The 14,894-nt window shown below is 44.6% G+C and overlaps 1 protein-coding gene across 1 annotated transcript in view; it reads left to right on the forward strand.

Moving 5' to 3' along the window:
- LOC147691915 (uncharacterized) overlaps positions 1-14,894 on the forward strand; it is a 194,282-nt gene that overhangs the window by 99,010 nt on the left and 80,378 nt on the right. Inside the window, exon 7 of the mRNA XM_086936704.1 lies at positions 1,061-1,164. Within this exon, the coding sequence (XP_086792830.1) occupies positions 1,061-1,164 (104 nt within the window). The remainder of the gene's footprint in view (positions 1-1,060; positions 1,165-14,894) is intronic.

The following is a 14,894-nucleotide window of genomic DNA, read 5'->3' on the forward strand; positions in this document are numbered from 1 at the left end:
ACATCAGGTCTCCTGGATATATAAGTTAATCCGGCCAGAACAGTCTGCCCTCAATAAAAAACTCCCGTCCTTCTGGGAATCACATTCCTCTTTCCCGATATCGGAGAATGACTTGTCCAAAACCTGGAAATCAGTAGCGAGGAATGAAATTACTCCACTATCCCAGACGTAGTTCTGGCTACTACATAAGTCCTACTGGATACCAGCCCGACTACACTCTCACAAAATTTGAGAAGACCCCATTTGCTGGAATTGTAATGACAAAATAGGGGACCTGGAACACTTACTACTTCTATGTGAGTGTGTGGTATCCTTTTGGGATAAGGTATTTGACTTCATAGGTAAACTCTTCTCATACTCCCCTAGCAGGGAACTAAAGACACTAGCATTTGGCTACATTAGAGCAGAGTAACTGAATGAAAAAGATGGGGCGATCTAGACCTACTCTTAACGGCAGCAGTTAAGATCATATTGAACAACTGGAAAGACACACGAAAAGCATCCTATAAATGTCGGCTAAACTGGGTCATTAGATGCATACCACTACTTATGCTGTTCTGTACTCTGAGCTATGTAATTCTGCCATGATCTACAAAGTGACCTGACAAATGATCCCCTCCATGTATGCTCTCACACGTGGCCGATGTAATACGCTAATGCCAATACGTTATTGTCATTAGATGCATACCACTACTTATGATGTTCTGTACTCTGAGCTATGGAATTCTTGTACTCCCCCCTACGCTAATGCCAATACGTTATTGTTCATTAGATGCATACCACTACGTAGGTTGTTCTGTACTCTTGTATGAAAGAGTGTCATGCTGCCACCTCACCTTGATCAATCATTTTATTTGCTTTTATTGTCTTTTTCCGTGTATTATCATATGTTTATGTGCATTTGTCCTTTCATTTGTAGCATTGTATGTGTTGCTTTGCTTGAAAACAACCAATAAAATACTTTTGAAATTAAAAAAATTGAAGATTTCTCTCCTTGATTGATTTGGCCTCCATTACATTGGCTGCCCAGGATGACCATGTGCCCTTTTGCTTCTTTCAGTGGACACCCTGCTGAAAGCAGCATGCTCAAGTGTCTTCCCTGGAGGCGGGACCAACCAGGAGCTGGCTCTGCACCATATTTCAGAAGCTGGTGGGGACATCCTGGTAAGTCTATAGAACTCTATTGGAATGTGAAAATGGCGGCCATATCTTATAAGCTTGTAAATAAGAGTGACTTCAATAGAGAGAAAAGAGCGGTGCAGAGAAGGAGAAATTACATGGTCAGTTATTGCGCTGAGCCTAGGGGATGTTTCCTAAAACTGAAAGCTTGCAGCTGGCTCAGTGTAAAATCAGACACTGGCACGTAAAGCTCTAGCAGAGATTACATGTATTTATTTATTAAGGTATGTTATAAAGCAGCAGTTCATAACCTGTTGTCTGGGAACCCTGGGAGTCTGAGACTTCTTGGAAAATTAAATAATATTTGCAGATGAATGAAACATCTATAAATTAAGGAGCAAACTGTAAAATTGGAAATTTTAAAACGTTCTATAAATATGAAGGAATTTGAAATTGGAGATTAAAAATTAAGGGGCATATTTACAAGGGATTTAAAAGCCAAAAAAGCGGAGATAAAACGATTGCCCTATTTACAAGAGGGTGCTAACATGCCTAATCGCATGTTAGCACCCTTTTTTCCAACGCCTCCCTTTGCATCTCTAATGAGATGCAAAGTGGGTGTCACTGTGCGATATTTAAAAGGCAGCCCACAGGATTTTAGCACAACTTAGTTTTTGGAGAAAACCGCTATTTTCTCCATAAACTAACGTCTGTAAAATGCAGACTTACCTATCCCTGACATTAGGGTGGATTATGCTGATATGACCCTGTGAGTGCTTGCAATGTTCAACACTCCGTCCAGCATCCTCTTTGGTTTTGCTATGTACGCCCTAAGTTGGCAGGGTATGCCCAGACATGGGTCCCTTACTCACTTTGCCACTGGATTCAAGCTAGCCTGGCTGATGACGGCTGATTAGCCAGAAACCGGTCCCAGGATGCTTGTTTCCGGTCCAGGGAAGACATGGCTTGGCAGTTTGGGCTGGACTGTTCCCATGAGGCACAGGGTCAGACTGATTTGCATGTGGCCATGTCTGAACTGGGATGGCGGATTGAGCTAAAGAATGATGATGGAGTAAACCCAGATCAGGTGAGTGCTTGCAATGTTCAACTGTCCGTCCATCATCCCCTTTGGTTTCACTTATATAAGCATACACATTTTTCAACGGTTCCCATTTAGTGTCATACAAGGAGTACAAGACCTAGAAGAAAATTCTTGATGGCATTTATTTAGTTAAGAAGTAAGAAGATTGTACCCTAGAGTTTTTTTGTGTTTACTAAGAGATGTCAGTGTGTCTTTGATGCTGTTCACAGTATCAGCACTGGGTGCAATAGACACAGGTCAACATCCTACTTATTTCCAGATACAACCTGTAATTCTATCTCTCTTGATAATGTGAAAGATGTGCTGTTTTTGGTCACCTTAATTTTGGTCAGTGGTCTGTCTTTATTCTAGATTCTTGGAGTTTGACTATATTCCCTTTCCTTTTAATAGTGAGATCATTATTGTATTTAGTCTCGGAGATGGGGCCGAAACAAGATGTAAGTATACCACAAAAAAACAGCGAATTCTTAGTGGCCCTGTTTTAGCTGTAAACAAATTCCATAGTTAGTTTAAATGCAGAAGGATGCACACCAACTATGTTCTTCTTATATTTGGAGACTATTTAATGTGGGTTGATCTTGGAGAAGGCTGTCCTCTTCTGGAGGCACTTCTTGACTTTATTTGTAAAAATAATGGTCTAGGCATGTTTCTTGCCTTGCATGTTCTGCACAGCAGTTTGAAGATAGATCTTCTAGCAACTGAGAGCCAATGCAGAGCCTTTAAAGCTTTTAATCTGCAGATGCTGTTTTGCTGCAGTATTCTGAGTCTTCGGAATAATCGTATTGTAGATATTGATACTCCTTGATACTGTCCATCAGTATAGTATAAGCATGATAGAGCAAAGGAGGGGATTGCTCTCATTCAAAAGCACCAGTCTTACGACAAGGAAATGTTTTGAAAACATTAGTGGAAAAGCTTACGTGCACATCTAATGCGTTCACTCTCCCTTCCTTAGCTGAGAAAGGGAAGAGAAAGAAAACAGGTAAGGCTAAATCTTGAGAATGGTCAAAATGTAAAGGGATATTACATCGAAATTCCATTCTAGGCTATGAGATGACCTTGTCAGAAAAAAATCCATTCAGAACCAAAGGGAAGTCTCAAGATAGATGAGAAAGTAAAATGAACAACCAGCCATTTGAAGACAAAACGTCTGTGCAACCCGGAACCCAGAGGAACTACTGAGGACATTTCTAAGAACTAAAAAGTATGAAAAGCTGCCTACTAGCTTAATGAAAATAAAACAGCCTGACCTAAATAAAAGCATTCCCTAAGAAACTCAAGCATCATAGCTGGAGTAAAAAATGAATGAGAAGGTCTGGAGTCCTTCAAAAAAGCCCTTTAAATAAGCACCAGGATTTAAAATGTGCCCAGTTGTGAGAATAAACCTTAAGCATATTTGAATGCCTAGATTCCTGAATATAAAGGGTAGCTTCTTTAGAAAACCCTTGCATCTCAAGCACCAGACTCCCAATCTTATTTGAAGAAGAAGAGGGGAATCTCAGAAAAAGATAGATTGGAAAGGTCTGTGGGTGAAGGACTAAAAGCCTTTATAACTTGGGGAACCAAGGTAGGGGCAACCACCAAGGAGCAACTAATATAGCTTCTGCCCTCCCCTCCGTAAGCTTCCAAAGGATCTTGCTTAGAAAGTGGAAAATAGGGACAGGCGTAAAAGTGGCTGTTTGGAGATGGGGCATTGACCCCCAGATGATCTGGAGAGGGGGCCAAGGAACACAATTGATACAATTGATAAAGATGAGTATCATGCTGGGAGGCAAATAGGTCTAGGTCTACCAAGGGACACCATATCTCATTTGTGATTGACTGAAAGACGACAAGGCAAAGGGGAGATGGAGGATGGGAAAATCTGAATCAAACATGCCACATGACGTTCCCCATCCCCGGAACACATGACGCTGATGAAAAACATAAGATGATTCTCTGCTGCAACCCCAGTCTTCTGGGCCACAGAAAGTAGGCTTGAAATAGTGCTTAATTTGAGCAGGTGGCTGCAGGAGTGATCCACCAACACTCAACACTCAATTGTGAGCTCCAGGGGTTATTTTTCCTCATCAGACTGATCCAGAACAAGCAAGCAAATAACAGGAAAAGAAGGAGGAAGAAAAAGATGGAAAACCTGTTACAAAGAGAGAATGTAGTCAGTTGCAAATGTGAGATAAAGGAACAGAAAGTGCCTGGTGGTGGATTAGAGACATGAGGTAGATTCTGGACTATGCATCCTTGTATTTGGCATGCCATTATTCAGTAGCGATGGCCGCAGGCATCTGAGCAAACATTTAGGCACTGGTTGGAAACCCTCGTTCCCCTCTCCCCTCTTGTGGCTTACACAGGACTTGGACTCATGATTGTCTCTCATTACCAAACTAAACATTATGACCAAGAAGAAGGGGGTGAAAGTGTAAGAGAGCCCGATTAACTGAAGCTAACGCCCCTCAACTGAAGGACTGATTTGATTGTAGGAGACCCGTAAGCTGTCGTTAACTCCAATGTTCCTTCCCCACCCTCTTCTTTTAGCTTCAATGGTTAACACTACCTGAGGTTGAGCGAGCGGGATCAACCCTGTCCAGATGACAACCACCACTGAAGTTCTAGTCATATTTGAGGAGTCACTGGAATCATCACAAAGTAATAGCCTGAAGAGGAAACCCAGTGCCTCACGAAACGGTGGCTACTCCAAAGGGAAGGCCACAGGCTTCTGAGCAAAACATTAGGCACTGGCACATATTCTTTTACAGATTAAGCATCACATCGTTAAGGTGTGGTAGTGAGTTGCAAGGGCTGAGTCTTAAGCCCCCCTTCACTACTTTCTTTCCTGACAAACTGGTCCTCAGAACTAGGGTTGCTTTCCTGATCAAGGGGGTTATGCGGTGGCGGTTGGAATGGCTTCCTTTGCTCCAAGTTATCTTCTACTCTCCACTACAAGTTTGCTGCTGTGTCCCTGGAGATTTTGAATGAACGCTGTAGATCTCCACCGTGTGGGGACCACTGCTTGTGAAGGGCTCTCATGTGCCAGTGTGCTTGAATAACTAACAAGACGCAGGAGGCTAGTAGACATAGCAGGCATAAGACCATCACTACTGGAACTAAAGCTTTGTTCTGAAATATTGGAATCATAGCCTGAATGTTCTGAACCCTCTGACAAGTGGGAAAGGCTTGGCCTGGTGTGATGTCCAGCACTGCCCCTATGAATAAGATGTGTTGAGAGGGCACCAGGTTGACTTGTGCCTTGTTGATGGAAAAGCCCTGGTTGAACAGCAGAGTTGCTGTGACTTGCAGGTGGCGCAAAAACATCTCCAGAGAGCTGGCATTGAGAAGCCAGTCGTCCAAATAAGGAAATACCAGGATTCCTGAACATTTGAGATAGCAGTAACCACCCACATCACATTCGTGAAGTCATGTGAAACTGAAGTTAAGCCAAATGGAAGGACCGCAAACTAATTGTGTTCTGATCCAACCATGAAGCAAAAGATAATTCCTATGAGACCACAGAACTGGTGTGCGAAAAGATGTCTCACCATTCAATCTTATGCTTCTAGCTCAAACAACACCTGTGCAAGGGACATCATTTTGCATTTCTCCTTTTTCAGGAACCAGTTCGAAACCCTGAGGTCTAGGTTCGGACAAAGAATGCCGGGGCATATTACGAACAACTAGCGATATTTATCGCTAAGTAGGCTTAGCAGCAATTTTTTTATCGCCACGCATCACCGGATATTATCGCTGAGATAACCTGCTATTAGCAACGTTTATCTCAAAAGCGATAATATTTCCGGCGATAGCGGCGAAATCCGTGAATATCGCTGAGAATACAGCGATATTCACGCATTATCGCTAACAGGGTCTTAGCCATTATATCCACCTCCCATTGGATATAATGGCTAAGAACTGGTCTGAGCAGGCGTCAGTTTTTGGAGATATTCGCGCTTAGCGCGAATATTTCCATCGCTACGCCTGCCTTGCTAATAGGCGATAGCAACGTTAGCGACTGCTTTCAGTCGCTAACAGGTTGGGTACGCCCACTTTGCATGTCATTAGCGATAAATATCGCTGACATGCAAAGCGGGCCCCAAACCGCTCGATTTCGCCTATAAGCTGTCGCTAACTGCTATTAGCGACAGCTTGCTAATAGGGCGATAAAATTATCGCCGCTTAGCAGCCGAAAATGGCCGCTAAAGCGGCGATAATCACATATCACCCGCCTTGGTAATATGCCCCCAGGTCCTTCTTCCGGATCTAGACGTACCGTGAATAGCTTGTTCTTGCTCTGGCACCATCTCCAATGCCCCTTTTTGCATCAAGATCGCTACATTCTGTGGAAGAATCTGAAGGTGGTCAGCTAGAAGGGTGTGAGAAGAAGGGGGAAATGGGTAGAGGTGCCTGTTGAAAGGGTAGGTCACACCACCTTTACACAATTTATAAGAGCCATTGGTCTGAAGTGATAGCCCTCCAAGCTTGTGGAAATAGGATACTCATTTGCCCAGTGTTTCAACAAGAGGAAACACTTTCTTCTTCCCTGTGGTGGCTGGGAAAGAGAATGAGGAACAGAAGGGAAGTAGAAGTAAGCTACAGCCTCTACACTTGCCACGTCCCTAGTACCTTCTATAGAGTGGGCTGGCTTGCTGGTGCTGCTGAGAGGTTTGAGTATGTTGTCTGCCTCAAAACGAAAATCCTCTGGAGAAGCCACGAAATGTCTTACACTGACCGTAGTCCTGCAGTTGAGTTTGTAGTTAAAGCAACCTTTCTGTGGCATTGTTCTCCTTGAACTGCTTGAGAGCAGAGTCTGCTTTTGCTGCAAAAAGGCGTGAACCATCGAAGGACAAAGCCATGACAGTAGATTGCACATCCTAGGAAAACCCAGAGTTAACTGAACAAAGCATCACAACAAAGGGATATGGATGTCAAGACCATATTGTATGACCTATTTTTGGCATTTCTGGCTGTCCTTTATCAGCCCTGCACTAGCAAGCGTGGGTATAACATTTTGTGAGGCAAGTTGCATTGAGTGTCTTCAGAGCCATGCTACCAGTCGAGCAGTTTTTTGAAAATAGTTTTATTTTCTTGAACTATCGGTTTGTAGGGGTGGTAGAGAATGCTCCTTGAGATAGTTTGGAAAAGCAGGATGTTTGTACGATAAGGCTATTCATCGAAGGGTGTGCACACAAAAAGGCTGTGTTGCCAGGTGATGGCCTGTATCTTTTTGCCACTACCCTATTCACTATGGTAGAAGAAGTGGCCTTCTTCCAGACAGCTAGAATGGGCTCATCTATCCCCTTATTAAAGGGTAACAATGTTCTGCAGTGTGGACTGTAAAATGCAAGACTTCTGTCAATATGTACGCCTTGGTTTCTGTAGGGGGTACGTTGAAGGTCTAGGGCTTACACCACCATTGTTTATAACTGTATGGTAAGAGGTGACCTCAGGAGGCTGTAAGCTGGTCAGGGAATATAGGTTCATGAGGTGGTCTAGCCACTTGGGTCCATTAGCGCTGTGATGACTGTTTTCATAGTGACAGACTATACGTCACCCTACCCCACCCCGTATCAGGTAAGGGATCCTCGCAAGAATCAGAATCCTCAGAAAATAGCTTCCCTCATTGATGAGAAGCTGTGAATTTCTTCTGGACCTATGGGTAGGAAGAGGAAATTCCATCAGGGGCAATGGGTGGTACAATGTTACAATGCAGGCATACATATTTTTAGCTCTCGCCTGAGCCAGCGCATGCGTTGCTCTGCGAGACATTTGGTTAGGGCTTTAAAAAAGTCCTACCTCAGCTCTTAGTGTGGCATTCTGCGTGCGCTTACGCGCACATACATGAGCAGAGGAGCCATATGGATTTCCTCTCGCTCAGCCAAGCGCGTGTGCCGTGCTTCAATGCCCCTCCCCCACCACAGAGCCAGCTTTGCCACTCGTGTGCTATTGTTTAAATTTTCTTTTAGTGCGCACGCGCACACACACAACTCCCGGGCTTTGTTCCTCCCTTGTGCGCGCACGCACAGAACTCCCGCTTCTCCCCCTCCCCCACCACAAATCGTGTCTCGTGTCCGCTCGCCCGTGCGCGGCCAATGCTTGTTTTTTTATTTCTTTTTTGCGCGCTCGCACACAACTCCCGTTCGCGGCCCCACGCCTCGCGATCGGACACAAAACCCACTTTTCCTGAGGGATTAGTGAACCTTTTAGCAAGTCCTCAGGAGCTGGGACTGCACTCATTACCCCTGCCCTAGCAGTGCATGGGAGCTCAGTCACAACATATCTGGAGATACAACTCACTATGTTCATGCAGCTGTTGCGGACTCGGTTACATCGGGATATCACGTCTCTTTAAAGAGCAGTGTTAAACTTTTCAGAGATGTTCTTAACCATTTGAAACTCAATGCTAGTTTTCCACAGTTGTGAATATGTTTCTTTGATATGTTCCTAAAGGGGTATGTTAGCAGTGCGCCATACATTCTTTAACCGCGAGGATTTAAAACCCTTAAGAAGGCGATTTTAGAGTGAATGCTTTATTAAACCTCCTCATGCCTCCTTTTATCCAGCCTGCTCTTTCATATCAAATGCACTTGCTCTGAACAGGGATCTTTCAGCGCCATTGTCTAATCAACAGGTATCAAATTGTGAAGAGAGTACACGTACAATCCTTGTGATCTTTGTTTCTTATTTGTGGGTAGGGGGGCACATTTCCATTGATGCTCCTCTCAGGTGTTCAGTCTGTTAAAATACTTGCTCTTTATTTTAGGCTTTGCACAAATGCATGGTACATTTTTATAGGCCAAACAGGTGCTTCTGCATTACATAGTGTGCTACATTTGCATAGACCGTGTGCGTGGGCATGCGTGTGTGGATGCTTGCGCGCGTGTGTGTGTAGCTACGCTTTGATTTTTACTAAAATAAGCCCTCAAAAAATCAGAAAACTACTAACATGTCAGAATTTGGAAGAACAAAACACCACTTTCGATGAGCATTAAACATCATGCATCTCAATGTGAAGGTCGTCCTGGTCAAAGAATGAATGGGGCTCCTTCAATATTTAACATTGGTGAGGGGGAGGACTCGGAGCCCACTTAGTTCGACACCCTAAAATCTGGACCAGGAAACGTGCAATGTATGTATGTAAGTGTGAACATGTTAAGCAGCTGCCTAACTGAACTTGCATCCCGAGAACTGAGTTCTAACGCCAGCTTTGACACGTTGACACTAAAGAGTAGTGTGAATCTGATAAAATTGTGGCCCCTGTGCAAAACATTCCAAATATCTGTGATAAAAAAAAATGTAAGAAAAGGATGCACTGTTCCCACCTGTTCTCCACTAGGTCTCGCCTTTGAGACCTTATAAGTGTTTAGCCATGCAACAGTTGATGTTGTTGCACCAAGGATATTGTGCTGCATAACTAAATACTTATAAGTTCCCAAAAACGAGACCTATTGGCTATGCCAATGCTTGTTTACAATGCATGCATTTACCAAGCATCAGCCTTTCTCACTCATACCATTACCACGCAGGTAATTTAAATAAGGTTACTGGGAAAAAATATATATATATATATATATATATATATATATATATATATATATATATATATATATATATATATATATATATATATATATATTCACTGAAAAAACATAGGTTTTAGGGGCGTTATAGTTAGTTGGACATTTCACTCGTACAAAACCATTGAAATTCCCCCGTTATAGTTAGTTCAGCTAACTATAACTTGCGCGCCCGCAATGCCCTACTGATGACATCACATATTACATCACTCATGACATGGTCAGTGACATCACTCATGACATCTCAAATGACATCACTGATGACCTCATCCAGTGAATGTGTGTTTTTCAGAAAATTAAATATGTTCTATATATGTATATCTCAATGTCGATGGAAAAATAAATGGGTATAAAAGTGTCTAAATAAATGATTTTTCCTTTAAAAAATTGATTATATAACTGAATGATTAAGTGTATCTTAGTGAATACATGGGTTAGTGAGTAATGTTTTTATATACAAATATCTGTATCAGTTTCTCACTTTGTGTATAAGTGGCTTCTGTTCAACAATAGTGTGGGATCCACTCCACTTGTCTTGGAGAGCTGATTTGGTCACAGGCTCAAACACCCACACTTTCTGCCCTGGCTGGTAAACAGTTACAACAGCCTTTTGGTCATGCCAGGCTTTTTCTAATTCCTGGCTAGCCTCAAGGTTTTTGGTTGCCTTTTTCATGTACTCAGCCATCCGGGAGCGGAGACCAAGTACATAGTCCACTATGTCCTGTTTAGGGGGTTTGAGGGGTAACTCCCATCCCTCCTTCACCAGACACAATGGGCCTCTTACAGGATGCCCAAGTAGAAGTTCAAATGGGCTGTAACCAACCCCCTTCTGAGGAACCTCCCTGTATGCAAATAAAAGGTAGGGTAGCAGGATGTCCCATCTCCGCCTAAGCTTTTCTGGGAGACCCTTGATCATACCCTTTATGGTTTTGTTGAACCTTTCAACTAAACCACTGCATTGTGGGTGACAGGGTGTGGTAAATTTATAATTCACTCCACACTCCTTCCACATTGCAGTCAAGTAGCTAGACATAAAGTTTACAACTCTGTCAGATACTACCTCCTTAGGAAAACCCACTCTTGAGAACAATCCCAAGAGGGCTCTTGCTACCACAGGTGCTGTAGTGGTCCTAAGGGGAATTGCCTCTGGGTACCTAGTGGCATGGTCCACCACCACTAGGATAAATCTGTGCCCAGATGCTGTCTGAGGATCCATGAGACCAACAATGTCAATCCCTACCCTCTCAAAGGGTACCCCCACCACAGGTAGTGGTATCAGGGGGGCCTTTGTTGTACCACCTTCCTTACCACTGGCTTGACAGGTGACACAGGAGCGACAAAACACCTTTGTGTCTTCAGATATGTGGGGCCAATGAAAGTGAGGGACAATCCTGTCCCATGTCTTTTTTTGGCCCAGGTGACCTGCTAGGGGAATATCATGGGCTAGTCTCAATAGGAAGCTCCTGAATTTCAAAGGTATAACCAACTCCTGGCTGCACTAGGCTTGGGGTCTCTACTCTCTGAGTACGGGAGTCCATCATCCCAATAAATATTATGGGTGCCACTAGCATTCCCAGCAGCCTCAGCAGCAGCCTGCTGTCTGAGGGGTTCAGGAGAAGGGCAGCTCAGCTGCTCCTCACTCAGATCTGCCCTGGAAGGGCCCCTGTCCCCAATAACTCAACCTGATCAGGTTCAAGCTCATCTGGGACAGTTCCTTCTTCAGGACTGCAATCATCGCCCTCAAGAGACTGATCTGTATTCTGAGTCGGGGGAAGGCACTGCCTTAACCCTACTGCTACTTTTCTTGGGAGGCACCTGGTCCATTCTTCCAGGATCCAGGGCCTGTCCAGTGTTAGACATTTTGGCATGTGACCTAGTCACAGCAAACACATGTGCAGAGATACCTAACATTTCTGCATGGGTCCATTCTACAGGGAGGTCTACACTTACCACAACCTTCTTGAGGCCAGTTATCCCTCCCCAGGAGAAATTAACAACTGCCAGGGCATGGTTGTCCTGACATTGCTAGCATTGGTCACTTGGTAAGTTTCACCAAGTATGAGTTGCTCAGGAGCCACAAGGTCTTGTGTCACCATAGTGACACTTGCCCCTGTGTCCCTGTAGGCCATAGCCTCTTTTCCATTTATTAAAGGCTGCTATCTGTATTTGCCCACGTTACTGGGACTCACAAAGGAGGACATATCCATGCCTCCATCACAGATCAGTACAGTCTGAGTTGAAACTCTGACTAGGCCAGAGTCCATCTCAGAACCCCGGGTTAACCCTACTATACCCTTATTCTGATTTCCACCACCTGTAGCTGAACTAGGGGGAACAGTTGCCGTAGGGGCAATGGTGGCTGGAGTTGAGTCTTTGGACTTATTACAGTCACTGGTCCAATGGCTATTCTGTTTACAGGCTTTATACCATGGTTTCTTTTGGCCTTTCTTTTTGGATGATTGGGAATCCCCACCATTAGAAGCTTTTTGGGGGCCTTGTGAAGACTTCTGGTCTTTGCCCTTGTCCCCACCCTTATTAGGATCTTGCTTCTTCTGGTCTCCACTTTGGTTCTGTACGTTCTGCTTCACCCTGGTCCTGACCCATTTGTCTGCCTTCTTTCCCAATTCTTGGGGAGAGGTCAGATCAGAGTCTACCAGGTGCTGATACAACAGCTGATTCTGACAATTATACAATCCTGTATATTCGCACACCTTACTGCCAAGTTACCAGCCCTCCAGAGCCTTAGTAGCACAATCAACAAAGTCAACCCAGTCCTGAGTCTGGACCTTTTGGGTATCTTTGAACTTTATTCTATATTGCTCAGTGGTTAGGCCAACCCCTTCAATCAGAGCACTCTTCAGGGCTGTATAATCATCAGCATCCTCTTCTCTGACAGTGAGGAGCTTATCACTACCTTTGTCTGCAAAGGAGAGTCACAAGATAGCTGCCCACTGCTCCTGGGGGACCTTCTGAACTTTGCAGGCCCTCTCCAGTGCAGTTATCCATTTGTGGATGTCATCCCCACTCTGGTAGGGAGGAACAATCTTGTTTAGATTCCTGTGGTCATGAGACCTTTCTCTACCACTAGGGAAGTTGCTGCCACCATGGGACTCTAGTCCCATCTTTTTTCTAGCTCTTTCAAGCTCCAGGGACTCCCCTTTTATGGCTACCAGTTGTCTCTTTATTCTCAGCTGGTGTTCCTGAATTTTCATCTGCCTTTCTCTCTTCTCCTCAGAGGTGTCCCTCCTATGTGAAGAGACAGAGGTCCCTACAGATGTGTCGGAATGGTTAGATTCCTGTGAATGAGATCTTGGCCTTCCAGGCACACCTCCAACTCTTCCTGGAGGGACAAAGATAGTGCCATTTTGGCCTTCCTCTTCATCTCCAGTAGGAGCTGGATTGTCCATGTCCAGGTCATTGTCACCTGCCTTGTCCGCATCAGAGCCTAAGTCCTGTTGGTTTGTACCACTGGGCTCTGGCTCAGCAGCTGCCTCATCCCCACTGCCTAACCCCTCAGGCTCTAAAGCCGTTCTGAGATCATCTAACAGTAGTAATTCTCTGAGGTATTGGCACTTTGGCCTGTCTTAAATTTTTCATAGTACACAGAGCCCTTAATTCTGAAAAAGGAAATGTGTCATACTTGGATGTCTGTAACATACTGACATTTGTCAGGGATCCACTGGTTCCTCGCCTTGAATACATTACTAGTGAGGTGTGGTGTATGCACCTACCTACTCTAGTTGTTACCTACTAAACTCTCTTGAATTGTAGAAAGGGCGTGCTAAGCCCTTAACATACAACTCTAAGTTCAGTAGAACTTACTGTATGTAAGCTTGTATTATATGTACCTCTGGTACCTTTAGTGTTTTCAGTTAGTCAATCACTTGAGATTCTCTGGTAAAACAATGGCAAGCTGGAATCCCACACGCTTCACACCAATGTGAGAAGTTGGTCTGGCATATGCTGTCCACTATTCTAGTGGGCACCTTGCACCAGTCCAAACAGCCCTTATTGATGGTACGTTAAAGACAACCTTTATAGAAAGCTATCCTAGTGGTAGCTGTGGAGAGCAGCCTTCAGGCTAAGTCTTGGAGGAATGTAAAGCTGCTTGTTTTACCAGTCTATAATCTCGTGAATGACCAAATGAAAGGAGAACCACACCAGGTATATATATAAAATATATGTATTTATTCTGAACACATTCCTCTAGTCTCCTTATGAGGCTAGAGGCAAAAGTGCATTCAATAAACTTAATAGCACACAGTAAATTAGCACAATATACGTTGAGCCCTAGGGGCGTACCAAACCATATATCAATAAAGTGGTATAAGGACCATGACTGGCATAGATACAAGGCCTAGAGCCTTTAAGAACCGCGGGGGCCACCAGGAACCACCCAAGGTAGTGACACAGGGGACCCACGGGGGACGTGTGCAGTGTCTAAACAAAGCAGCAAATCACCATTAACTTCTATGGGGAAAGTTGTGGTTGGAATTTTAAGGATAAAGGACACTTAGAAGAGGACTTGGAGCAAACCCCTTTAGAGCTAGGAGGTTCTAGAGTCAACACCCACGTCAGCACCGGGGTACTCGAGTTACCTCACCCAGGGAAGCCGGGTGCATAGGTGTTTTTTGAGGTCGGTTTCTTCGTTGATTTCAATGGCGATCTGTTGCAAAAGTGCTGCAGCCGTCCAAGTAGAAAGTGTCCGGAGTGATCCAAGCCTGGATCGAGGATGAGAAGAACCTGAAAGCAGAGGGGACAGAGTCTGGGTCACTAGCCAGTGACCAGGGGCACGATAGTCGAAGGCCCTTAGATATCGGGTGCTTGCAGGTGAAGAAGGTGAAGCTTGACTCTTCAGCCACGAGGACCAGGAGGCGTCAACGACAACCAGGCGCTGGATTCGAGCTGTCCCACAAAGGATGTTGAGTGCTGCGGTGTTGGTGCCCGGATTGGACCCAACAAGCCTTGGCAACAGCAACCCACGCAGAAAGCAGAGATTGGCTTTGGTGCAAACCAGCAAGAACTGAGGGACTCACCCTTTGGTGGGGAGTCAGGGCACGTCTGGAGCAACCAGGGAAGCCCACGGAAAAGTAGAGTTATCTCCGAGG

The sequence above is a fragment of the Lissotriton vulgaris genome, chromosome 9, assembly GCF_964263255.1.
Source record: "Lissotriton vulgaris chromosome 9, aLisVul1.2, whole genome shotgun sequence".
In the NCBI taxonomy this organism is placed as follows: domain Eukaryota; kingdom Metazoa; phylum Chordata; class Amphibia; order Caudata; family Salamandridae; genus Lissotriton; species Lissotriton vulgaris.